Here is a 25,227-nt window from a genome sequence, read left to right as displayed (position 1 = left end):
ATGCTTAAACATGGCTCCATGGGAGTTCATGGAGGATGAGAAACCAGGGAAGCTCTGTACAATGTACAAGGTAGAATCAAAGCTCATAAAGCTGAAAAAGGAGGAACAGGACAGTAATGGTGACAGTACATTGATAAAAGATCTGCGAAAAGGGTCCCCCAACGGTAGGACCCCTCAGCCCTCACCTTCACTTTTCACAGAACCAACCTAAACCAGGTTGGGGGTTAAGTTAAGTTTTGATCCTTCACATGAGTTTATGACCGTTTGAGGGAAAAGCATGGGCTTATGCAATATATGGCACATTGATACATAAAAGAGCTGGGAAAAAACAGTCAAATAAAAGACAAAAAGCTTTTTTTTTTTAATGGCTTTGCTCAGTTCCCCAGAACACTTAAAATATCCAATAAATACCAGGCTGTTTTTTAAGACAAATGTTCAGTGTAATAAAAAGTGCCTTATCACCGCTATCACCACTCACTACCCACCGTCATACTTTCCTTCTTGTAGTTTGTTTGGTCTAGAGTTCTCCATTCTCTCTTTTCTCTACACACACACTCTCTCTCTCTCTTTCTGTCCTTTTTTTTCTTTCTGCTCTCCTGATTTCAAGTTCAACCAACTATCTTAAAAGTCAGTTAATTTCTTCAAAATTTCCCCTCCAAATCTTGCATCAATCATGGCTCTTTTAATTTGGCTAGTGCTTTTCCTGGCCATGACTGGCCATTCAAGTAAGCTTCTTGGTTTTTGTGATTTTCTTTCTATTTTTCCCCTCCTTTTTCTCTCCTTTTTTAACTCTAGATTTGTTGTAAGGTTTTTGAGTTGTCATAACTCAAGATTTCTAAGATGGGTTCTCTTATTTGCTTCAGAAATGTACAGATGGTTTCTTAAAGATTTAAGTTTTTTCCATCTTCATTGTAAAGAATTTTCATAGATAATATTTTTGAGTGTTTTTCTTGTTTCAATTCAAAAAGAAAATCCATTTTTCATAGAGAATCTTTTCAGCTTTTGATTGGTTTTGCTTGTGTTGTTAGAAGCTAACTTTTTATGATTTCGGGGTGTTTCTGTTTTCTTTCTACAGGTGCTACTTATTGCTTATGTAAAGATGGGTTGGGCGACCAAGCTCTCCAAAAGACCCTGGATTATGCTTGTGGAGCTGGAGCTGATTGTACTGCAATCCTTCAAAATGGTGGTTGCTATAATCCCAACACTGTGAAAGGCCACTGCAACTATGCTGTCAATAGTTATTTCCAAAGAAAAGGTCAAGTTACAGGAAGCTGTGATTTTTCAGGCACTGCTACAGTTAGTGCCAATCCTCCAAGCAGTAAGTCCAAGAGCCTATCCCTTCTGTTTCTAAATACTAGTGTATTTCTTTCCTCATTCCTTTCATTGTTTCGATTTATTTCCTGATTTTCTTTTTGGTACAACTTTTCTTTCTGGTGTTTTGCAGATGTTGCTTCTACTTGTAACTTTCCCGCAAGGTATGTTTATTAGATTGTTGATTCTGCAGTGAGGTTTCAAAATCACTTTCACATCTAATGAAGTTTCCTCCTGATATGTTCCAGTGAACCCTTTTTCCATAAACCTGTGCATGTCAAAACTAGAATCTGCCACTTTGATGAAAAATCAAACTCTCCTCCAAGTTTTTCCTCTTTTGTTTTAGCTTTGGGATTTCTCTGTTTGGTACAACCGACATGGTAGATATGAACTGGTTTTTGCTTTAAGAAGCAGTTTGCAGAATACGGCAACTGTGTCAATTTTTATTAAATAACTTAGATATTGATTAAAGGGTAGATCTAGCCCCCGGCCCCCCCTCCAAATAGCTGAATCATTTTTTCTTTGATTTCTTTACAAGGAGGCCTGGCTGCATTATACATCTGTGAGCTGTCATGATGTTGATATTTCAGAAGTTGTTTGTCTTCTTTCTTATCAAAATCAAAATATTTTTTATCCCAAATCTCAGCTGGACATCTGTTATATTCTCATGTTAGTATGTTTCCATTTTGCTTCCTTTGGATGATTGCTTTTTGCTTTAGTGGGTTTGTAAAAATTATCTAATCCATCAGATTCAGGGCTACTTTTTTTAAAAGTCAAGTATTGAAACATTCTATTTTTTTCTGCTACATTTTGCAGTAGCACAGGTACCACTCCATCAACTGGAACTGGAACTCCTTCAACCACGCCAACCACAGGGACAACCACAGGCACAACAACCGGCACAACCACCGGGACTCCTACAGTTTTTGGTGGCACCACCCTTGGCCCAGCAGGAACCACAGGCATCAATGAGCCAAGTGATGCAGTGTCTGTGTTCAGAAACACTAACCTATTCTTCTCTGTTGTTATGACCCTTTGGATTGTAGGGTTGTCTTGGATTTGAAGGTGGTAGAAAAAGGAGACGGGAGGGGAGAGTGGTAGGGTTTGTTGATGGGCGGATGAGATTTTGCCAGGACAGTGTTGATTCACATTGGTGTAGGTAGGGATCATCTACTAGAATCAGACCCCACTCCCCACTAGGACTTTTTTTCTCCTTCTTTTTTGTTTCTTTCCTCCTGGCCTATGTGAAAAATGCTTTGGAATTTGATTCCTCCTTTTGAGTAGTGATATGAGTGCTATTGCAGTAGTAGTAGAAGAACCTGATCACTGCTTTTTTAGATTTTTCTTTCTTTCTGTATATCTAGAGAGAGCCACTATTTTTTTTCTTTAATTTAATGAAAATTTGGGTTCTCATCTACTGGTTAAAAACTACAGCTACTACTGTCACTTTTGATCATTCCAAGTGACCCCAATTTGTTTTTTAAATAAAGGATGTTTGAATGTACCTGAATAAGTAGTAAGACTGGTGTTTTCTGTTGAATTGGTAGATAGTGATTGTACCTGAAGCAGCATTATTGGACATTTGACGTGCATGGCCAAAATTTGTAGATTTATTAATGTATTTTCTAGGCCATGGGTGGGAGCTTGAGATTGTGACTTGTGAACCACCTACCAATCTTTCGGTTACAAGCACACTGAAAGAATTGGAGTGATGACAAAAGGCCTAATGGGTTAAGAAAAGAAACTGATCTCGTGCTTGCCTTTTTCTGAGTATCTGATTCCCAGGGAATTTTGGTGTCGAGCCTGTTAGATACTGCATTTCATATCGGACGATTCTTTAGGTAACCCAACCATTAGATAGAAGCAAGCAAACGGTCATGACATGAATGAAATCACAGGTGAACAATGATTTTTGCCAAAACACAGCAATTTCTGTCAAGCCATATGACTTAGGAAGCAAAACGGCTAAGATGAAATTTTCATCTCACATAATCTTTGCCGATACAAAAGTGACAAACGTTATGACCATTAAAACTGCATGTAAGCATCAGGTTAAGCATTACAGTGGTAACCCAAGCTAAATATGGTTGAAGCAGAGAGACAGAATAAACACCTTCATTACATAGGGACAAACTGAGCCTCTTTTTGGCAGTAATCCTGCACAAATTCCAAGATTAATCTGGCAACAGAATCTGGTTTTTCCACGTGAGGAAGATGACCACAATCAGGTATCTGGCGTATAATTGCATTTGGCAGTTCACAATGCAATCTCTGCATCAAAGCAATTGGAAAAATGAAGTCATTTTTAACTTTCTAACTGCATCAAGGGTGAGTTTCACTGTGTTATTTCTCAATCACGTCTCAAAAGTGAATAGAATTGGCCACTTCTTTATGGTATTCTCATGCCTATATGAAGCAAAATTTTGACAAAATGTTGAGTTGCTAACCACTCCTAGCTTGTTGCTAATAATCTGGTCATCCTCACCCCATATGATAAGTGTCTTCTGCTTTACCTGTAGAAGAAATTTACATAAGTTGCATGAAAAGCCTGCAGATTTGTAGTCATTTATTTGTTATTCAGAAGGATTGCTAAGCATTTGCTAACGAAACTCAAAACGAAGATATATCCTTTACTTTCATATTCATCAAATGCATATAACACTTTAGAGGACCTGGGAAACATCCAACATGACTCCCTCCTTATAAGGAAATCAATAAAATTGGCAAGAGCTACCATCTGTTTTATTTGTTCTCATGAATTTTTCTTTGATTGTGTATCAGAGTAGTTTCTGAAGTGGGGTTATAGAAAAGATGACAAGACAAAAGAGGAGGCTACATTACTATCATCAGTGCAGTTTGATATCAAGGTCATATGTCATATCTGTCGCACAACATTCCCTCTTGGAGATGATTTGAAAATTTACTCAAATGAAATTAAACTAAACAATAGAACTGAATACTAGGAGCCTGTCAATACTCATATTTATCCCTGCAAAATAGCCCCAATAGACAGACCTGATCTATCTGTCTGCTGACATTGTAACCACCACTAATCATGAAATTCACAGTTGCATCCTCCCACCAAGGATACAGGCAATGCAAACGACCAATCTGGACAGGATTACAAGAAAGGAATACGTATTAGGTTCCTCTTCAACCTTCAAAATCCTAAAATGTTCTAGTTTCCAGGAATAAGCATTACATTGCTTAGCATCATTTTGCAAGGAGAACTTACATTAGTCCAGTCCAAACTGGTGCTGAATGATGTACCCTTAAATGCCAAAAAGATTGTATACAAGCGTAGCGGGAAGCTCTTCAATAAAGATGCCTAATTCACAAAAATCTATGGTTATAGCACTAATGTACAATCTAATAACTCTTTAGCATGCCCTTCCCCTTCTCCCGAAGGAGAAAAAGGGCACAAACAAGAATTGTTGTAAAGTATATGCATGTATCGCATAGAATGGTTGTTATTTTTCAAACAACAGAAACTAGAAGTTTAATAAAACCTTTTGTTGTCTTTACCACAAAGATGAAAGATTCAGTTAATGAGGAGACACAATGAACAAAAAGAAATTCCGAAACAATTTAGTTGACACTCTAACAAGGGAAAAGCTTGTTCACAACACACAAAGTGGTCCTAGAAACATTTCAACTGGAGAAAACCAAATGACACAGACAATTATAAACAGCTTGGATTTGCTATAACAATTGAGATTCAAGTCTTTTATGAGTTGCAAAGAAGACCAACCCCAGCATAGGCTGCTGCTCTGGGTAGCGTTGCTAGGTTTCCCGTGCCCTCTGCATATACACTTGCATCAATCAAAACAAGATTTTCAACCTGAAAAGAAAGTAACTAATGGTCATGAGTTTCATGGAGCATCAGAGGCATTTAATTAGCAATTTTTTTTATCAAACTATAACTCTACTCTCCAACTAATCTAATGGAGCATAAATCATAAGCACAGTTGTCTAAGACACTCACAGCTTCTGGGTGGTTGACTGCAAAATCAACTGCAACAGCAGCGCCCAGGCTTGGTCCAACAAATGTCATCGGCCTTTTGATGTATGACTTCCAAAGCTGTATAGCAGAGATCCAGTGTAGTCTCAACATATTGGATTCTTTATGCTAACCCTTGCATTGCTACCAACAAACTCATTAATCTTGCATGTTATTCTTGAACTCCAATCTCAATACAACTACCACTTTTACATAACGTTACCCCATGTTAATTATCTTACTGCTTAATCCTATGTCATTCGATGAATTGAAAACATTCTTGAGGTAACAAGATGTTAGATGTACCTGGTAGAAATGCTCACGCTTAGACTGCACATCACATGACCCAAGTCTTTCTAGCAATAAAAATAAATAATGGGAGAAAAAACAGAAACCAATATCAGAGCCATAAGTTGTTTGAAGGTCCAATAACACACAAACAAAGCAAAACAAACCTAAATTAGAGAAACCCCAGCCAAGAATGTCGACAGCCCAAGTTTCCAAACCAGCCTCCTCAAGCAATGGATATGTGTATCTCCATTCTAGACAAGAACTGAATAGCAATAAAGAAAATTGGTGAATCCCAGATACAAACTAATTAAACTTCATCTGATTTTCAATTCTAAACTAAGTATATTTCAAGAAGAAAAAAGGAGAGAGAGAGAGAGAGAAACCTGTCAAAACCATGGAGGAGAACCAATGGACTTTGCTCGCTCTGAACCAATGGCTTCACACAACTACTCATAATCGTACTTTCCGAGAAGCTAACCTTGACGGACAGTCTCTCGATTCGGGTGGCGAGTTTTCGAGCAAACGGGTCTTTGATTTGTTCCACTTGTTTCGGTAGAAAAGGAGGGAACTCATCCGCCGCCGTTGGGTTTTGCGTTTTGGAAACAACGTCCGCAAGGGGCTGGCCGTGAGGGTCAGCATTTTTCTTCACCCTCCTCAATGAAGTGAGTGGTGGAGCATGCTCGTAACTGATACCCGACACACACTGACAACCATGCAATGTAGACTAAAACTAGAGGCGACAAAATCAAGATCAACTCCAAATGAATCAAACCACTTAAACAATCCCAACTGTCATAACTTAAACCCAAATCCATTCCTTTGACTCTTCTGACTTCAACAGATTTGGTAATGGAACATTTGCCTCACGCGAGTCAAAGGCGCGTGTATTAACGATTTCCATTTTTAAGTAGTGGTCAATGCCAGGAACATCCCGCGCAAAAATGAAGCAAGTTCAAACGAATACTATATCTCCTCTGTTTTCCTCTGTTTCTTCACCAAAAACGAAAAAGAACAAAATTTAATACATTTTCTTCATGAAAAAAGGAAAGGAAATTGCCTTGGATTACATTAATCGTTTCCACCTAATTCTGGGTCCGACTTAAATTTTCTTCTTTCCTATTGGTCCAAATACAGTAGTCATTGGAATTGGATCCAAGCCCTTTTCTTCTACCATGTTGTTTCTGAGTGCTTGTGTCGTGGAGCAGGTTAAGGAAGGACGTTTCCATTCTTTGAATAAAGAATGGTATTATGTTTTTTTTTTTGGGAACTTTCTTATTTTTATTTGGAAAATCAAAATAACATAAATACGAATATGACTCAAATCCAATGTCGATACAATATTTGAGTTTGATTTAATTTTATTATTATTTTTTATTTTAAATTTAGTTCGATGAATAATACATCTATTTGAACTCAATTTGATAAAATTTAATTATTTATAATCGAAAAAATATCCAAAAAATTTTAAGGAGTTTGAATTCTTCAACTCGATTTTATACTCAAACGGTTTTAAATCGAGCTCAACCTGATAATAAATAAGTTGAGCTTGACTATTATTTAAGTAAAAAATGAACACAATTAACTTAATTAACTTAATTCATTTGCATCTTTAATTTTATTTACATTTTATAGGGAAAAAGAGATCTGAATTATCCAATTTTTTGGATTAAGTAAAAACAATATTTTCAAAATCTTTTTAGTATAATATTTAAAAATTTTATAAAAAATTTAAATAAATTATTATTAATTAAAAATCACTTATCATTTTATAACAAAGAAAATTTTATTGTTTTTTCCTTTCCTTGCCCCGAAACTTTCCTCTAAAGTTCTGTGCTTCTACGAGAGGAAAGGAACCAACATTCAACACTACTGTCCAATCCCATGAATCTGATGCTCTTAACGCTTTCGTCTTCACCCATATCATAACCATGTTCCGAAGCTACCATCTCTCCACGTATGCACCATCAACGGTCGGCATTAATCTGATCATGTATTGGCAACTTCACCTATATATATATATACTATGAATAATCAAATTCAGTTCTCATTTTGTTTACTATACGGTTATTTTTCTAACCGCCATGGATCCACAGCAACAGAGAGAAGCAGCTACACCGTCACGGCCACCGCCTCCGCCTCGTCCAGCTCAAAGTGTTTATTCGTTTCCAATCATCGTGATCGTCTTTGCCTTCATTGTTATCGCCTCCTCGGTAACCGCTTTCTCTCTCCGCATTAATTCTATACGTATACTCTCGTCTATATCGATCCAAGTAAATGCCGGAAAAAGTTTATGGAGTTTTTGATTAGATTCTGATCGGTTCATTGATTCAATCAAGTTTGAATGTATTTTTGAGTTGATTTACTTATTTCTACTAAGCATTCAACCGTAGCTGACATGGTGAACATAAGTTCATCCACGTGATATAACATCACTTCACAATCTTAAACTCTTTTATTTTTGGTACTAAGTCTGTTTTCAAGCCCTTGCTTGATTTAGCCTAGAGCTTTCTTTATTTTTTGAGAAATTTTGACTTAACTAATTATTTGTGAATTCCTTGTTTGGCACACTTCTCATACAAACATAATTGCTTTAACATTCTCCTTCTTTTAAGATTGGTGAGGCCTGACTTGAATCAGTTTGATTTATTCTTGAGAATTGCACAATGATCTGAACATCAATGTTAGTAGTTTATATGAAAGGCAACAATTTCCTTTAGGCTCTTCAACTGGAGAATTCTTGCTTCTTAGATTGTAGAAACCTCAAATGAATTTGCAAGATTATTTGTTAAAAAAATCACTTTAGTACCGAAATTCATGTGGTGTAACAATGAGATTTCCAGGCAATGATTCCTCCTTCTTCAAATATTAAAAATACCTTATCCATTTTGCATCAAGTCCCAGAAGGTCATGTAGGTGTGTATTGGAGGGGAGGTGCTCTTCTAAAGACAATAACAGAGCCAGGTTAGGATTGGGTCTTTCTTTTTTATATTTTACAATAGCTAGTTGCTGGCATGTGCAGTCTTTCTTATATATATATATACACTATAAACAGGTTTCCATTTGAAGATGCCTCTGATAACCCAGCATGAGCCTGTTCTAGTTACCCTTCAAACAGATCAGGTAAAAATTTTTTGCCCATATTGTGAACATGGTGTATCATTTGGACTTAATTCATAATAATGTCTCATGTCTTTTTTTAAAAAAAATTAGGTGAGGGATATCCCCTGTGGTACTAAAGGGGGTGTCATGATCAACTTTGAAAAGATAGAGGTGAGGTTTTGTACTGTTCTTAATTCATAGTAGTTGAGCAGTTTTAAGTTCCGACCTTCTTCCCGTCATTGATATTTGCTTGAATTTACATCTGTTTAGGTTGTCAATCGGCTTCGAAAAGAATATGTGTATGAGACGCTGCTCAACTATGGTGTTCATTATGACAACACATGGATATATGACAAGATTCATCATGAGATCAATCAGTTTTGCAGCTCTCATACTCTTCAACAAGTTTATATAGATGTGTTTGATCAGGTAAGAAAGGATGCAAACTGAACTATACTCTCTAAGGCTTGAGGTGGTCAGTTCCTTTCACCCATGCACTACATGATACATGAAGTGTATTTAAACTGGAATGCCATTTTTCTTTGACATATATGATGCAACTTAAGGCATCACAGAATCCTAAGCCCATTGAAGAGTTCTTTTTTGGGAGTTTGATATTATTTTTTTTAAAAAAAAATAGGACTTATTTTTCACCTGTTAAAGTACCTTAAGCTTATTTTTTATGTTGTTTAATAACCTTGAGTTGTCAATGGTGTTGTGCTGCATGAAACGTTTTTCTTTGTTTTACATTCCAGTGCTTGTAATAATTTTTTTCTTCATTTCAGTTAGAATTAGTTCAGTGAACTTTTAAAGTTTAATCAGCCAAATCATATCTTTGATTGTTTCAGATAGATGAAAAGATGAAAGATGCTCTTCAGGGCGATTGCACACGCTATGCACCAGGAATTGAAATTCTTAGTGTACGCGTTACAAAGCCCACCATACCTGAGAGCATTAGAAGAAATTATGAACAAATGGAAGAGGAACGCACGAAGGTATAGCTTTCTAATGCACATAATGATAAAATCAATAGAAACATGATAAACCAGCTGAAAAAAGAGGAAGCTCGAGAGACAATTGAGAGGGCAAATGATTTTTCACTTCTCTGAATCAGTTAGTACAAGATGTATTTATACAAGCTTCTAACTAACTCTGAAAACAACTAACAACTAACTTTTTACCGAATTACAGTAGTATGGTAAAAGAAACTAGTAAAATAACAATCTAATCCTATAACAAAATCACATGTGTCCTGCTAATACTCTGTTTTCCATTACAGTCAACAACTCATACTTCTTTAAATAATAGCTGTAACTTCTAATACTCCCCCTCAAGATGAATTGAGTATGTTATGCACATTCATCTTGTTAAGGAGTTTATGGAAAACCTTTGGCTGTAAAGCCTTTGTGAATATATTTGCAACCTATAATGCTGTTGAGACATGAATGGGGCTAATCAATCCAGATTTTACCTCATCACGAATGAAATGAACATCCATCTCAATATGTTTTGTTCGTTCATGTAAAACTGGATTTTTACATATATGAATAGCTGATTGATTGTCTGTGTAGAGCTTTATGGATGTAGAATGTTCAATGCCAAAATCAGAGAGTAAATATTTCAACCACATTACTTCACAGTAGGTTGCAGCCATAGAATGATACTCTGCTTCTACAGAACTAGCAATAACTGATTGCTTCTTAGACTTCCAACTTACCAGTGATTCACCAATAAAAACACAGAATCCTGTTATTGATCTTCGTGTATTTGGACAAGCAACCTAATCACTATATGAATATGCAATCAGTTGCAAATAAGATTTTGATTTCAAAAGAATTCCTTGTCCTGGTGAACCCTTTAAGTACTTTAATACTCTATAAGCTGCCATGAGATGAATATGCCCTGCTTTATCCATAAACTGAGAAAGTGTTTGAACAGCATAGGATATGTCTGGCCTTGTGAAGGTTAAGCATAATAGCTTCCCAATGAGTTGGCGATAAACAACAGCATTGGTTAATTGCTCTTCATCTGTTGCCTTTTCAAGTTTATGATTATAATCTATTAGTGTTGATACTGGCTTTGCACCCATAAAACCATGCTCATCCAGCATATCTAAAACATATTTCCTTTGACAGATAGAAAAGCCTTCTGTTGATCTGGCTACTTCCAATCCTAGGAAATATTTAACTTCTCCAAGGTCCTTCAATTTGAAGTGAGAACTCGAGTATTCTTTAAATATTTCCTAGGATTGGAAGTATTGTCAACAAGGGTTGAATCTGAAAAGTCAACTACAGGGTCAATAGTTCTGCTAGAAACAAACTGTTCATTGGAATTTATAGCAGAATCAATTGAATTGGATGTTCCTGTGTTGTCTAAGGATGTAGAAGATTGCAATGAAGGTGTAGAAGCAAATGGAGGTGTGGAAGATGGAAATGAAGTAGGTACAACATCCAAAAAATCAAAATCTATGTCATGCACATGAGGTGTTTGATAAAATGCATGATCATAAGAATTTGTGCCAAATGATTGAAATGGAAACACATGTTCATGAAAAACTACATTCCTAGATATTAGAATCTTGTTGGCAAGAAGATCATAAACCTTATAACCTTAGACACCATTAGGATAGCCTAAAAATATGCATTTACTAGCCCTCGAATCAAATTTCTTTCTATGTTGGCTAAGAGTAGAAACAAAACATAGGTTGCCAAAAACTCTAAGATAAACATAAGATGGAGGTTTCCTATAAAAAAGCTCATATGGAGTAAAATTATAGAGAATTCTACTTGGCATTCTATTGATAATAAGAATGGTAGTAAGGATAGCATGGCCCCAAAAATGAAGTGGAACATGAGACTAATGTAGTAAAGCTCTAGCTACTACTAAGATGTGTTAATGTTTTCTTTCAACCCTACCATTTTGTTGAGGAGTTTCAACACAGGTTAGTTAATGAACAATACATGTCCTGGCATAGAATTCAATAAGATCAAATTCTTTACCATTATTCGTCCTTAAAACTTTGATACAAGTATTAAATTGAGTTTTGACAAAATTATGGAAGTTAGAGATGATGGTTGAAACATCTAATTTACATTTCATCAAAAACACCCATGTAAAACGTGTAAAATCATCCACAAGAGTAAGAAAATACCTTTGATTAGAAACGGTAGGTATCTCATAAGGACCCCATATATCAGCATGTACAATTTCAAATGGATTTACAGTGGTTTGCACATGAATAGGGAATGGAGTTTCTTTGTTTAGCCATAGGACAAACTTCACAAATCAAATTTTTTGAACTTTGAACTTCTGAACAATGCTCATGAATTACATTTATTCTTTCTGAAGGTGCATGACCTAATCTAAAATGCCACAAATCAAAGTTAAAAGGTGTAACTATGCTACTGAAAATTGAAGTCACATTGACAGAATCAATGATTTATTGAAACTATATTTGGACAGATCTTGCTCATCCTCATTAACTTGCATGAAGTATAAACCTGCAATGACTTTAGCTACCCCAGTCACCTTGCATGAATTCAGATCCTAAACAACACATATCTCATCAATAAACCAGACACAATTTGTTTTTGAACCAGTAAGCTTACTCAAAGAAAGAAGATTAAACTTAAAGCTAGGAAGACATAAGACATTATTCAAGGTGAGAGATGAAGTAAGTTTGTAGTCCTAATGTGAGAAACTAAAGCTCTAGCCTTATTTGGAAGTTGCACAAAACAATTAGACACAAGCTAAGCAAAAACAAAATTGTTCAAAGTATAAGAAATATGATATGTTGCCCTTGTATCTACTATCCAAGAATTATGTTTAATCATGAAAGCATTCACATTTTGATATTTGGAATGAAGATTATTAGAATTACTGAAGCAAGTGAGACCAGAAATGATACCTGCAAATGTAGATTGACCAAAGAATGTTTGCCTTGTTGAGTAGCAGTAAGATTTTCCTTACCATCATTAATATTAATGTCATTCTCATTTAGAAGATTCATCAGCTTGCTGACTTGCTGCATAATGGGTGACATTTGGAACATGGAGCTATTTCCAGCAACCTCATCATCTTGTGCAGGTTGTTTTCCCTCCATAAGTGTAGCATTATTCACTGACTTGTCTTTCTTGTATGCATTTCTTCCTTTGTTGAACTTGAAATCCTTCAGAAAACCTATTAACCTGTAACATTTTTCTTTCAAATGGCCTTTCTTAATGCAATGAGAACAAATGACATCTTTGTTGAATCTCTTATTGTCATCTGTTGCAACAACCATAACAGAAGAATCCAACACTAGTTGACCTTGTATCAGCAAGTTTCTTTGTGCTTCTTCCCTTAACACCATACTATATACCTTATCCAAGGTAGGAATAAGATCCAGTAAAATTATTTGCGATCTTATAGCAAAGTAAGAATCATTCAAACCATTCAGGAACCTAAAGACCATATCCTTTTGGTATTGATTTGAATACCTTTTAAAGGAATTAGGATTGCATTTTTCACATTCACATTGTGGCAGTGGTATGTAGTTACTCATCTCCTCCAAATCCCCTTTAATTCGATGAAATAAACATTTACTGATCTTGTTCCTTGAGACACATTCCCCAAAGTAAATTGCAAGTTACATACCCTTGTGTCATCAGGTTGTGAGAAGTTTTGTCTTAGAGTACTCCAAATTTCTACAGCAGAGTCCATGTAGAACACAGTAGAAGCTATAGGAGGGGTTATTGACTCTAATAACCAAGCTACGATTAAATTGTTGCACCTTGTCTATGAATCAAACAATGAATCTGTTATAGTTGGTTTAGCAATAGTTCCATTCAAGAACCCTAACTTGTTCCTAATCGAAATTGCTAAAGCAACGATCTACTCCATGGAACATAATTTGTTGTGCTAAGTTTAAGAGTAATTGCAACTAATCTAGGATGATCAGAATGGTGTTTAAAATAAGGTGATAATGGATCTTGAACGGGAGAAACAACAGACTTTGTAATTGTACTTTCTTCCATCACAAACTTAGAAATTACAAGAATGATTAGCAAGATTCAACAAGCAAATTTCATCAAGAATGATGCTAGAACTATTGGAAATCAGAAACAAGTAACAAGATTTTCGAAATAATGAGAGTTTCGAATCCCTAACCTGATTGCTCTGATACCATGGTAAAATCAATAGAAACATGATAAACCAGCTGAAAACTGAGGAAGCTCGAGAGACAATTGAGAGGGAAAATGATTTTTCACTTCTCTAAATCAGTTAGTACAAGACGTATTTATACAAGCTGATAACTAACTCTGAAAACAACTAACAACTAACTTTTTAACTAATTATGCATACCTTTACAAGAATGATTTATAAGTTAAACCACTTACCAATCATCATAAGCATCATGGAGGAATACAATCTCATTTGCAAAATTCAGAGAGAAGCTAGCTCAATGCAATGGATGCTGAAAACCTTTTTGTAAAGGCATAAAGCAGCTGTTCTTGAATCTCAAACAATTCTGTCCTTGTTTGCAAAAAAAGGTGAATTCCCTTATTTGGTCCCTGGTCCAAGTCTGAAAAATGATCCTCTGAGACTTAACCTTCTGATAATAATCACTATATTATAAACACAAGTTTGCTATAATGATATATAACAACAATCTTTTCTCTTTTTATATGATGAAAACTTGTAAAATGGGACTATGGGGGGTAAGAACAGGTCAGCAGATTCGTGATTCTTTTCATAAAATCAAACCCTTCTTGTTACTGCATGCTTGTCTAAGTTCAATGTTAGATCAGAGACAACTCTTGACTGGATTTTGGGATATGGGGTTGATCAGATTGCCCTGTTGGATGTATGATTTGAGTCTCAAAATTTGGAAGGTAACCTTGTCTGAAAAGTTAAACCCAGTACCCGACAAAGAGAAACCTCATGAAATTTGTATGGCAAAATCAACGTAGCCAGATCATATAATTGTGTCACTTGGGAGTTATAAATTGGTTAGAAAGACAACTTAAGTGGCTTTAGCTGTGTGGTCGGTTGGTACAGCTTTGCCTCAACAAGCCAACCCTAAGAATCCTAGCTAAAAATCCAAATCATTGGCAGAAAAGCTGGGAATAATCTACACTCATAAATTATTAGAATACATCAGCACACGTTTTGATGTGTCTTAAACATTTTTGCTGTCTCTTTAGCCTACCATGCATTCTGTACTTGGAATTGTTTAATTCGAGGTTCTTTCATTAGTTAATCTCTTCCCTAGTAAGGCAGTTAGCTAAATTATGTAAGTTCTAATATCTCATTTATATATAATCAAAAGATACCAATTCTTAGTGTCACGGTCCACACCAACTTGTAAAGTATTATTAATTTTAATTCGTTAGATTTCATAATTTTATCTTACAAAATAAACCTCACAAGTTGATTATGTGAACACTCAAACACTCAGTTCGTACTTCAATATACAAACCATGACATCTTTTCCTACGTCAATAAAGATCCACTATCCTCAATAACACATCATTAGTATCTTAGAGTTGAATGTAATACTAATTGTCACAGTTCACACCAACTTGTAAGATATTGTCCATTTTGATTCACAAAAAATACCTCATAGTAAAAATTATATGAACATTTAAATACCCAATTCGTACTCTAACGCATAATTGATAACAGTTTCTGGACCGTGACACTTACGTGTACTATGATTTTGTTTGTTTTTTTATATAAGAAAACAGTGATATAAAGAGTCAAATTTAGGTTGTTTATCCAAATTCTCATGACCCAAACACCTGTATTGATTAGTTGAAATGGCAGATTGATTCCCCAGTCTGCAAAAGGGCAATCTTGTTGATAAAACCTCATCAAAATGAAAGCAGATGGGCAAGGAGATGCTGTCTAGGAAACAAAAACACACAAAGAAAGAGAAAAGGGGAGGCAAAGGCCAGAGAGAGAGAGAGAGAGATGTGGAAAGCATCTGGCTAAAAGTGTTTCTTTGTGCTGTGTTGGTCCAATGATTCCCTTTTGGGCCTGGTAAGGAATTTCAATGCCCCAATCAACATTTCTATAGACTGATCATATAAAGTGAGCTAAAAGCAACCACCCAAAACTTCAAAAGATTACATCTTCCATTCCCTTTTCCCTCCCTCATGCCAAGTGTTTTCCCCTTTTCGCACCCACCGAACCTGCTTGTTTGCTTCTTCCCATCCCCCGTTACATGAAACCATAGGCAACATTTTCCCCATCCCTTCCCTCCCCCTCATCAATTCTTGTTGATTATCAACTTATTCCTTCATTATTAGCAGTAATCACCTGGTTGAAAAGTCAACAACTCTCTGCCTTTTATAACTTTGTTTAGCCAAGGTCCCAAGGGTCCTACTATATAAAGTATTATCACCTTTTTTGAATTATTTCTGGCAATCTTTCTAACTAGTTTAAGGTTTAATTTATTTTTGTGTCCGAACATTTGGTTCGGTGATAGATATGTCTATCCTTTACTCCTAAGATCAAGCTCGGATACTCTTTTTTAAAATAAAATTAAAGAGAGTAAATTAAGAGACAAAAAATTTTATTAAATGCGAAATAAGTACATCTCGTTATGTAATTCAAGTCTAATGAATTTTCATCGGTAATAAAAAATAATAATTGTTTTTAATTCAATTACGTTTCCCTTTATCTCTTTTTGTAATTGATTTGTACAAAATCATTGCATTATATGAGCACTATATCTCGAACAGACATTACCATAATTGTTTGGAGGATTCAAGATATGGACGGTAATAAAAGGCAAACCAAAGATTGGAGGTTCATGATTTTTTATGTTTTACTTTTACTTTCTTTATAGTAAAAAAACCATTTTTCTTCTTTTTTTTTTATTTTTTCTATAAAATAAAGTAGTACATATAGCAATAGCATGTTGGTGTTAGCTTTTTTTTACCTTTGAAAGATTTCTTATCCATTATGAAAACTGTAATTGTTAGTCTTTTTTCTTTTCAAAAGGTTTTTTATATTCTTTTAAAAAGTGTTAGTCACTTTTTAGTGTATCTCAAATTGCAAAAAAAATTAAACACAAAAAACCCATGATCAAAAGCAATTAAAATTTATCCAATGCATGAATAACTTTTTAATAAATATACTTAATATTTGAACATTTGATTTAGAGATTGAGATCAAGGTATCGATATTTAGTTTTTAAGCTGTAAGAAGAAAATGTTTTTGATTAAAAATTGTTCTTCGGCTCTTTATACTTATTTTATTCGAAAAAGAAAAAATTAATATACATATACGATAAATTATATCATTGAATCAAATATTCATATACAATTTTTCATTATATCAGAAAAAGGAAACCGAAAGGCAAATCTCTTCACCAATGTTAGTAGTTATGCAACTAAGTCAATTTTAAAACTTCATTTTAACTCAATCAAGGATTGATTTGGGCCCCTAACCTTGTCAAAATCACTTTCTTGCCCATCATAAACAACATAGTAATTCCAGTTAAATCAATTAAAGGTGGGTATGGAAAGCAACATATAAGATTACAAAAAGTAGTGCAATTTGTTAAATGGAACAAAAAATTTGTAACTTTAAAGAAAATGGAAGTAAAAGAGAAAGAAATGTTGTTCATAGAACTAATAATAAAAGTGGTTAGATTTATATTTGATGTATTATTAATGTATAATATTTATAATATTATTGTTTGATACGTTTATGAAATGATATTTCGTGATTAGGTGATAATATAACCGACAAGGTATAAAAAAATAAACAAAAAATCATAGTCTAAAGATTCAACACATGGCAAAGGGAAATTAATAATCTAGGTTGATTCCTAGACAAATGTTTCAATGAAAAGTTAAATCCATTGAAGCTCACAAGCTTTGAAATCTCACCAAACATGGAGAGTACCCTACTACCATACCATATATAAATGTTTCTATTTAAAGAAAATTGAGTCGTTATTTTGAAGCCATGTACCTAAAAGAATTCAATATTTTAAAAGTACTCTAATTGCTTATCAGCATTAATCGAGTTACGCTCATGTGTATTCTCTGACATGTACTTATTAAATTATTATATTAAATAATTTGAAATTTTAAAAAAAATATAAAATGATAAATTGAATTAATCGGATTGTTATTATCATATTTGATAGTATAAAAATAAAAACAAGATTACATTGAAAGATTGGAAAATCCTTTTTTTTTTGCCTTTTTCTCTCAATTTTTATTTTTTCATTACATTAAATATATATATATATATATATATATATATATATATGTGTGTGTGTGTGTGTGTTCGGGGAAGAAAATAAGAAAATTGATTACATTTTTTTTCTTTTACTTATTAGTTATTAAAACGTTGTCATAGGTAGATCGTTTGGATTTTCCTTTTCCCATCCGCTTTCCTTTGTACCGAACAAGTAAAGTTTTATTTTTTCTTGATCTTTCTTCATTGCTTGGCCTCGCGGTGGCGTGTGATAGTGCTGATGGTAAAAGCCAAATGGCACGGTGGTTTGGTCAAAAGGTTCTAACGTAGGGCTGACATATAATTCAATGAATTTGTAATGCAAAAGTTAGCTTTAAAACTCCTCAATATTTAATAATTTAATTTATTTTTTTGCATAGGAACAAATCTTAAGATTTGTAGAGAGTATGAATGTGATCCTAGGACGCTTGGTGTTCTAGTTCCACGGTCTTGAAACCCCAACAATCATGTGCCTAATTTACTAGGCAAAAAGAAAAAAGCCTGTGGAACATCATTGTCGTGTCAAATTTTGCCTGCTCCATACATCAACCAGGATCAATGTTGATGGGGCCATGTAGTAAAAGCTTGCAAGAACTTCACCAATAATGCAAGAAAAATTTCTAATCTGTTTACTAACTATATGTCTATGGTCATGTTTATCTTCATTTAGCAACAGTTTATGCTTAAACATGGCTCCATGGGAGTTCATGGAGGATGAGAAACCAGGGAAGCTCTGTACAATGTACAAGGTAGAATCAAAGCTCATAAAGCTGAAAAAGGAGGAACAGGACAGTAATGGTGACAGTACATTGATAAAAGATCTGCGAAAAGGGTCCCCCAACGGTAGGACCCCTCAGCCCTCACCTTCACTTTTCACAGAACCAACCTAAACCAGGTTGGGGGTTAAGTTAAGTTTTGATCCTTCACATGAGTTTATGACCGTTTGAGGGAAAAGCATGGGCTTATGCAATATATGGCACATTGATACATAAAAGAGCTGGGAAAAAACAGTCAAATAAAAGACAAAAAGCTTTTTTTTTTTAATGGCTTTGCTCAGTTCCCCAGAACACTTAAAATATCCAATAAATACCAGGCTGTTTTTTAAGACAAATGTTCAGTGTAATAAAAAGTGCCTTATCACCGCTATCACCACTCACTACCCACCGTCATACTTTCCTTCTTGTAGTTTGTTTGGTCTAGAGTTCTCCATTCTCTCTTTTCTCTACACACACACTCTCTCTCTCTCTTTCTGTCCTTTTTTTTCTTTCTGCTCTCCTGATTTCAAGTTCAACCAACTATCTTAAAAGTCAGTTAATTTCTTCAAAATTTCCCCTCCAAATCTTGCATCAATCATGGCTCTTTTAATTTGGCTAGTGCTTTTCCTGGCCATGACTGGCCATTCAAGTAAGCTTCTTGGTTTTTGTGATTTTCTTTCTATTTTTCCCCTCCTTTTTCTCTCCTTTTTTAACTCTAGATTTGTTGTAAGGTTTTTGAGTTGTCATAACTCAAGATTTCTAAGATGGGTTCTCTTATTTGCTTCAGAAATGTACAGATGGTTTCTTAAAGATTTAAGTTTTTTCCATCTTCATTGTAAAGAATTTTCATAGATAATATTTTTGAGTGTTTTTCTTGTTTCAATTCAAAAAGAAAATCCATTTTTCATAGAGAATCTTTTCAGCTTTTGATTGGTTTTGCTTGTGTTGTTAGAAGCTAACTTTTTATGATTTCGGGGTGTTTCTGTTTTCTTTCTACAGGTGCTACTTATTGCTTATGTAAAGATGGGTTGGGCGACCAAGCTCTCCAAAAGACCCTGGATTATGCTTGTGGAGCTGGAGCTGATTGTACTGCAATCCTTCAAAATGGTGGTTGCTATAATCCCAACACTGTGAAAGGCCACTGCAACTATGCTGTCAATAGTTATTTCCAAAGAAAAGGTCAAGTTACAGGAAGCTGTGATTTTTCAGGCACTGCTACAGTTAGTGCCAATCCTCCAAGCAGTAAGTCCAAGAGCCTATCCCTTCTGTTTCTAAATACTAGTGTATTTCTTTCCTCATTCCTTTCATTGTTTCGATTTATTTCCTGATTTTCTTTTTGGTACAACTTTTCTTTCTGGTGTTTTGCAGATGTTGCTTCTACTTGTAACTTTCCCGCAAGGTATGTTTATTAGATTGTTGATTCTGCAGTGAGGTTTCAAAATCACTTTCACATCTAATGAAGTTTCCTCCTGATATGTTCCAGTGAACCCTTTTTCCATAAACCTGTGCATGTCAAAACTAGAATCTGCCACTTTGATGAAAAATCAAACTCTCCTCCAAGTTTTTCCTCTTTTGTTTTAGCTTTGGGATTTCTCTGTTTGGTACAACCGACATGGTAGATATGAACTGGTTTTTGCTTTAAGAAGCAGTTTGCAGAATACGGCAACTGTGTCAATTTTTATTAAATAACTTAGATATTGATTAAAGGGTAGATCTAGCCCCCGGCCCCCCCTCCAAATAGCTGAATCATTTTTTCTTTGATTTCTTTACAAGGAGGCCTGGCTGCATTATACATCTGTGAGCTGTCATGATGTTGATATTTCAGAAGTTGTTTGTCTTCTTTCTTATCAAAATCAAAATATTTTTTATCCCAAATCTCAGCTGGACATCTGTTATATTCTCATGTTAGTATGTTTCCATTTTGCTTCCTTTGGATGATTGCTTTTTGCTTTAGTGGGTTTGTAAAAATTATCTAATCCATCAGATTCAGGGCTACTTTTTTTAAAAGTCAAGTATTGAAACATTCTATTTTTTTCTGCTACATTTTGCAGTAGCACAGGTACCACTCCATCAACTGGAACTGGAACTCCTTCAACCACGCCAACCACAGGGACAACCACAGGCACAACAACCGGCACAACCACCGGGACTCCTACAGTTTTTGGTGGCACCACCCTTGGCCCAGCAGGAACCACAGGCATCAATGAGCCAAGTGATGCAGTGTCTGTGTTCAGAAACACTAACCTATTCTTCTCTGTTGTTATGACCCTTTGGATTGTAGGGTTGTCTTGGATTTGAAGGTGGTAGAAAAAGGAGACGGGAGGGGAGAGTGGTAGGGTTTGTTGATGGGCGGATGAGATTTTGCCAGGACAGTGTTGATTCACATTGGTGTAGGTAGGGATCATCTACTAGAATCAGACCCCACTCCCCACTAGGACTTTTTTTCTCCTTCTTTTTTGTTTCTTTCCTCCTGGCCTATGTGAAAAATGCTTTGGAATTTGATTCCTCCTTTTGAGTAGTGATATGAGTGCTATTGCAGTAGTAGTAGAAGAACCTGATCACTGCTTTTTTAGATTTTTCTTTCTTTCTGTATATCTAGAGAGAGCCACTATTTTTTTTCTTTAATTTAATGAAAATTTGGGTTCTCATCTACTGGTTAAAAACTACAGCTACTACTGTCACTTTTGATCATTCCAAGTGACCCCAATTTGTTTTTTAAATAAAGGATGTTTGAATGTACCTGAATAAGTAGTAAGACTGGTGTTTTCTGTTGAATTGGTAGATAGTGATTGTACCTGAAGCAGCATTATTGGACATTTGACGTGCATGGCCAAAATTTGTAGATTTATTAATGTATTTTCTAGGCCATGGGTGGGAGCTTGAGATTGTGACTTGTGAACCACCTACCAATCTTTCGGTTACAAGCACACTGAAAGAATTGGAGTGATGACAAAAGGCCTAATGGGTTAAGAAAAGAAACTGATCTCGTGCTTGCCTTTTTCTGAGTATCTGATTCCCAGGGAATTTTGGTGTCGAGCCTGTTAGATACTGCATTTCATATCGGACGATTCTTTAGGTAACCCAACCATTAGATAGAAGCAAGCAAACGGTCATGACATGAATGAAATCACAGGTGAACAATGATTTTTGCCAAAACACAGCAATTTCTGTCAAGCCATATGACTTAGGAAGCAAAACGGCTAAGATGAAATTTTCATCTCACATAATCTTTGCCGATACAAAAGTGACAAACGTTATGACCATTAAAACTGCATGTAAGCATCAGGTTAAGCATTACAGTGGTAACCCAAGCTAAATATGGTTGAAGCAGAGAGACAGAATAAACACCTTCATTACATAGGGACAAACTGAGCCTCTTTTTGGCAGTAATCCTGCACAAATTCCAAGATTAATCTGGCAACAGAATCTGGTTTTTCCACGTGAGGAAGATGACCACAATCAGGTATCTGGCGTATAATTGCATTTGGCAGTTCACAATGCAATCTCTGCATCAAAGCAATTGGAAAAATGAAGTCATTTTTAACTTTCTAACTGCATCAAGGGTGAGTTTCACTGTGTTATTTCTCAATCACGTCTCAAAAGTGAATAGAATTGGCCACTTCTTTATGGTATTCTCATGCCTATATGAAGCAAAATTTTGACAAAATGTTGAGTTGCTAACCACTCCTAGCTTGTTGCTAATAATCTGGTCATCCTCACCCCATATGATAAGTGTCTTCTGCTTTACCTGTAGAAGAAATTTACATAAGTTGCATGAAAAGCCTGCAGATTTGTAGTCATTTATTTGTTATTCAGAAGGATTGCTAAGCATTTGCTAACGAAACTCAAAACGAAGATATATCCTTTACTTTCATATTCATCAAATGCATATAACACTTTAGAGGACCTGGGAAACATCCAACATGACTCCCTCCTTATAAGGAAATCAATAAAATTGGCAAGAGCTACCATCTGTTTTATTTGTTCTCATGAATTTTTCTTTGATTGTGTATCAGAGTAGTTTCTGAAGTGGGGTTATAGAAAAGATGACAAGACAAAAGAGGAGGCTACATTACTATCATCAGTGCAGTTTGATATCAAGGTCATATGTCATATCTGTCGCACAACATTCCCTCTTGGAGATGATTTGAAAATTTACTCAAATGAAATTAAACTAAACAATAGAACTGAATACTAGGAGCCTGTCAATACTCATATTTATCCCTGCAAAATAGCCCCAATAGACAGACCTGATCTATCTGTCTGCTGACATTGTAACCACCACTAATCATGAAATTCACAGTTGCATCCTCCCACCAAGGATACAGGCAATGCAAACGACCAATCTGGACAGGATTACAAGAAAGGAATACGTATTAGGTTCCTCTTCAACCTTCAAAATCCTAAAATGTTCTAGTTTCCAGGAATAAGCATTACATTGCTTAGCATCATTTTGCAAGGAGAACTTACATTAGTCCAGTCCAAACTGGTGCTGAATGATGTACCCTTAAATGCCAAAAAGATTGTATACAAGCGTAGCGGGAAGCTCTTCAATAAAGATGCCTAATTCACAAAAATCTATGGTTATAGCACTAATGTACAATCTAATAACTCTTTAGCATGCCCTTCCCCTTCTCCCGAAGGAGAAAAAGGGCACAAACAAGAATTGTTGTAAAGTATATGCATGTATCGCATAGAATGGTTGTTATTTTTCAAACAACAGAAACTAGAAGTTTAATAAAACCTTTTGTTGTCTTTACCACAAAGATGAAAGATTCAGTTAATGAGGAGACACAATGAACAAAAAGAAATTCCGAAACAATTTAGTTGACACTCTAACAAGGGAAAAGCTTGTTCACAACACACAAAGTGGTCCTAGAAACATTTCAACTGGAGAAAACCAAATGACACAGACAATTATAAACAGCTTGGATTTGCTATAACAATTGAGATTCAAGTCTTTTATGAGTTGCAAAGAAGACCAACCCCAGCATAGGCTGCTGCTCTGGGTAGCGTTGCTAGGTTTCCCGTGCCCTCTGCATATACACTTGCATCAATCAAAACAAGATTTTCAACCTGAAAAGAAAGTAACTAATGGTCATGAGTTTCATGGAGCATCAGAGGCATTTAATTAGCAATTTTTTTTATCAAACTATAACTCTACTCTCCAACTAATCTAATGGAGCATAAATCATAAGCACAGTTGTCTAAGACACTCACAGCTTCTGGGTGGTTGACTGCAAAATCAACTGCAACAGCAGCGCCCAGGCTTGGTCCAACAAATGTCATCGGCCTTTTGATGTATGACTTCCAAAGCTGTATAGCAGAGATCCAGTGTAGTCTCAACATATTGGATTCTTTATGCTAACACTTGCATTGCTACCAACAAACTCATTAATCTTGCATGTTATTCTTGAACTCCAATCTCAATACAACTACCACTTTTACATAACGTTACCCCATGTTAATTATCTTACTGCTTAATCCTATGTCATTCGATGAATTGAAAACATTCTTGAGGTAACAAGATGTTAGATGTACCTGGTAGAAATGCTCACGCTTAGACTGCACATCACATGACCCAAGTCTTTCTAGCAATAAAAATAAATAATGGGAGAAAAAACAGAAACCAATATCAGAGCCATAAGTTGTTTGAAGGTCCAATAACACACAAACAAAGCAAAACAAACCTAAATTAGAGAAACCCCAGCCAAGAATGTCGACAGCCCAAGTTTCCAAACCAGCCTCCTCAAGCAATGGATATGTGTATCTCCATTCTAGACAAGAACTGAATAGCAATAAAGAAAATTGGTGAATCCCAGATACAAACTAATTAAACTTCATCTGATTTTCAATTCTAAACTAAGTATATTTGAAGAAGAAAAAAGGAGAGAGAGAGAGAGACCTGTCAAAACCATGGAGGAGAACCAATGGACTTTGCTCGCTCTGAACCAATGGCTTCACACAACTACTCATAATCGTACTTTCCGAGAAGCTAACCTTGACGGGCAGTCTCTCGATTCGGGTGGCGAGTTTTCGAGCAAACGGGTCTTTGATTTGTTCCACTTGTTTCGGTAGAAAAGGAGGGAACTCATCCGCCGCCAGAATGGTGAATCGGCGCCGCCGTTGGGTTTTGCGTTTTGGAAACAACGTCCGCAAGGGGCTGGCCGTGAGTGTCGGCATTTTTCTTCACCCTCCTCTATGAAGTGAGTGGTGGAGCATGCTCGTAACTGATACCCGACACACACTGACAACCATGCAATGTAGACTAAAACTAGAGGCGACAAAATCAAGATCAACTCCAAATGAATCAAACCACTTAAACAATCCCAACTGTCATAACTTAAACCCAAATCCATTCCTTTGACTCTTCTGACTTCAACAGATTTGGTAATGGAACATTTGCCTCACGCGAGTCAAAGGCGCGTGTATTAACGATTTCCATTTTTAAGTAGTGGTCAATGCCAGGAACATCCCGCGCAAAAATGAAGCAAGTTCAAGCGAATACTATATCTCCTCTGTTTTCCTCTGTTT

At 35.6% G+C, this 25,227-nt stretch overlaps 5 protein-coding genes across 8 annotated transcripts; 3 read left to right on the top strand and 2 right to left on the bottom strand.

Moving 5' to 3' along the window:
- The first annotated feature begins 433 nt into the window (after positions 1–433).
- Positions 434–2,851, top strand: LOC148764383 (PLASMODESMATA CALLOSE-BINDING PROTEIN 2-like). Its single transcript, XM_088803283.1, has 4 exons — positions 434–725; positions 1,076–1,318; positions 1,445–1,475; positions 2,128–2,851. Exons 1-4 carry the CDS (start codon positions 674–676, stop codon positions 2,372–2,374), a joined length of 573 nt encoding a protein of 190 aa, XP_088659409.1. The 5' UTR covers positions 434–673; the 3' UTR covers positions 2,375–2,851.
- Positions 2,852–3,240: 389 nt separating this feature from the next.
- On the bottom strand, positions 3,241–6,197 carry LOC148764382 (alpha/beta hydrolase domain-containing protein VTE7-like). 2 transcript variants are annotated; one of them, XM_088803280.1, is made up of 9 exons: positions 5,986–6,190; positions 5,767–5,864; positions 5,618–5,667; positions 5,297–5,392; positions 5,063–5,152; positions 4,547–4,639; positions 4,327–4,422; positions 3,759–3,824; positions 3,241–3,582 (listed from the first exon to the last, which is right to left on the bottom strand). In XM_088803280.1, exons 1-9 carry the CDS (start codon positions 6,054–6,056, stop codon positions 3,430–3,432), a joined length of 813 nt encoding a protein of 270 aa, XP_088659406.1. In that variant the 5' UTR covers positions 6,057–6,190; the 3' UTR covers positions 3,241–3,429. The 2 variants fall into 2 exon arrangements, with proteins under 2 accessions (XP_088659406.1, XP_088659407.1); XM_088803281.1 differs by lacking the exon at positions 4,547–4,639 and having other exon boundaries at positions 5,986–6,197.
- Positions 6,198–7,670: 1,473 nt separating this feature from the next.
- Positions 7,671–9,865, top strand: LOC148764381 (uncharacterized). Its single transcript, XM_088803282.1, has 6 exons — positions 7,671–7,812; positions 8,443–8,563; positions 8,655–8,722; positions 8,813–8,872; positions 8,972–9,130; positions 9,550–9,865. The coding sequence occupies exons 1-6, from the start codon at positions 7,684–7,686 to the stop codon at positions 9,700–9,702; spliced, it is 690 nt and encodes a 229-aa protein (XP_088659408.1). The 5' UTR covers positions 7,671–7,683; the 3' UTR covers positions 9,703–9,865.
- Positions 9,866–19,050: 9,185 nt separating this feature from the next.
- Positions 19,051–21,468, top strand: LOC18610265 (PLASMODESMATA CALLOSE-BINDING PROTEIN 2-like). The gene is made up of 4 exons (XM_007045822.3): positions 19,051–19,342; positions 19,693–19,935; positions 20,062–20,092; positions 20,745–21,468. The coding sequence occupies exons 1-4, from the start codon at positions 19,291–19,293 to the stop codon at positions 20,989–20,991; spliced, it is 573 nt and encodes a 190-aa protein (XP_007045884.3). The 5' UTR covers positions 19,051–19,290; the 3' UTR covers positions 20,992–21,468.
- A 389-nt stretch (positions 21,469–21,857) lies between these two features.
- Positions 21,858–24,996, bottom strand: LOC18610264 (alpha/beta hydrolase domain-containing protein VTE7). 3 transcript variants are annotated; one of them, XM_007045820.3, is made up of 9 exons: positions 24,599–24,993; positions 24,384–24,481; positions 24,235–24,284; positions 23,914–24,009; positions 23,680–23,769; positions 23,164–23,256; positions 22,944–23,039; positions 22,376–22,441; positions 21,858–22,199 (listed from the first exon to the last, which is right to left on the bottom strand). In XM_007045820.3, exons 1-9 carry the CDS (start codon positions 24,874–24,876, stop codon positions 22,047–22,049), a joined length of 1,020 nt encoding a protein of 339 aa, XP_007045882.2. In that variant the 5' UTR covers positions 24,877–24,993; the 3' UTR covers positions 21,858–22,046. The 3 variants fall into 3 exon arrangements, with proteins under 3 accessions (XP_007045882.2, XP_088659342.1, XP_007045883.2); XM_088803216.1 differs by lacking the exon at positions 23,164–23,256 and having other exon boundaries at positions 24,599–24,996; XM_007045821.3 differs by lacking the exons at positions 22,944–23,039; positions 23,164–23,256 and having other exon boundaries at positions 24,599–24,996.
- Between the last annotated feature and the right edge of the window lie 231 nt (positions 24,997–25,227).

Source organism: Theobroma cacao, chromosome 2 (genome assembly GCF_053813885.1).
Source record: "Theobroma cacao isolate CCN51 chromosome 2, ASM5381388v1, whole genome shotgun sequence".
NCBI lineage: Eukaryota > Viridiplantae > Streptophyta > Magnoliopsida > Malvales > Malvaceae > Theobroma > Theobroma cacao.
This window is presented reverse-complemented; position numbering and strand designations above follow the sequence as displayed.

What these genes read in the sequence shown, in the direction of transcription:
- LOC148764383 (XM_088803283.1), top strand. Translation starts at nt 674, where the DNA reads ATGGCTCTTTTAATTTGGCTAGTGCTTTTCCTGGCCATGACTGGCCAT. An exon ending in TAGTGCCAATCCTCCAAGCA is followed by an intron (nt 1,319 to 1,444) that starts GTAAGTCCAAGA and finishes GGTGTTTTGCAG; the next exon opens with ATGTTGCTTCTACTTGTAAC. An exon ending in ACTTGTAACTTTCCCGCAAG is followed by an intron (nt 1,476 to 2,127) that starts GTATGTTTATTA and finishes TACATTTTGCAG; the next exon opens with TAGCACAGGTACCACTCCAT.
- LOC148764382 (XM_088803280.1), bottom strand. Translation starts at nt 6,056, where the DNA reads ATGAGTAGTTGTGTGAAGCCATTGGTTCAGAGCGAGCAAAGTCCATTG. An exon ending in TCAGCAGACAGATAGATCAG is followed by an intron (nt 3,825 to 4,326) that starts GTCTGTCTATTG and finishes TTTCTTCTACAG; the next exon opens with GTAAAGCAGAAGACACTTAT. An exon ending in TTAGCAACAAGCTAGGAGTG is followed by an intron (nt 3,583 to 3,758) that starts GTTAGCAACTCA and finishes GCTTTGATGCAG; the next exon opens with AGATTGCATTGTGAACTGCC.
- LOC148764381 (XM_088803282.1), top strand. Translation starts at nt 7,684, where the DNA reads ATGGATCCACAGCAACAGAGAGAAGCAGCTACACCGTCACGGCCACCG. An exon ending in TCATTGTTATCGCCTCCTCG is followed by an intron (nt 7,813 to 8,442) that starts GTAACCGCTTTC and finishes TGAGATTTCCAG; the next exon opens with GCAATGATTCCTCCTTCTTC. An exon ending in TCAACTTTGAAAAGATAGAG is followed by an intron (nt 8,873 to 8,971) that starts GTGAGGTTTTGT and finishes ACATCTGTTTAG; the next exon opens with GTTGTCAATCGGCTTCGAAA.
- LOC18610265 (XM_007045822.3), top strand. Translation starts at nt 19,291, where the DNA reads ATGGCTCTTTTAATTTGGCTAGTGCTTTTCCTGGCCATGACTGGCCAT. An exon ending in GGCCATGACTGGCCATTCAA is followed by an intron (nt 19,343 to 19,692) that starts GTAAGCTTCTTG and finishes TTCTTTCTACAG; the next exon opens with GTGCTACTTATTGCTTATGT. An exon ending in ACTTGTAACTTTCCCGCAAG is followed by an intron (nt 20,093 to 20,744) that starts GTATGTTTATTA and finishes TACATTTTGCAG; the next exon opens with TAGCACAGGTACCACTCCAT.
- LOC18610264 (XM_007045820.3), bottom strand. Translation starts at nt 24,876, where the DNA reads ATGCCGACACTCACGGCCAGCCCCTTGCGGACGTTGTTTCCAAAACGC. An exon ending in CTCCTCCATGGTTTTGACAG is followed by an intron (nt 24,482 to 24,598) that starts GTCTCTCTCTCT and finishes ATTGCTATTCAG; the next exon opens with TTCTTGTCTAGAATGGAGAT. An exon ending in CCAGTTTGGACTGGACTAAT is followed by an intron (nt 23,040 to 23,163) that starts GTAAGTTCTCCT and finishes AATCCTGTCCAG; the next exon opens with ATTGGTCGTTTGCATTGCCT.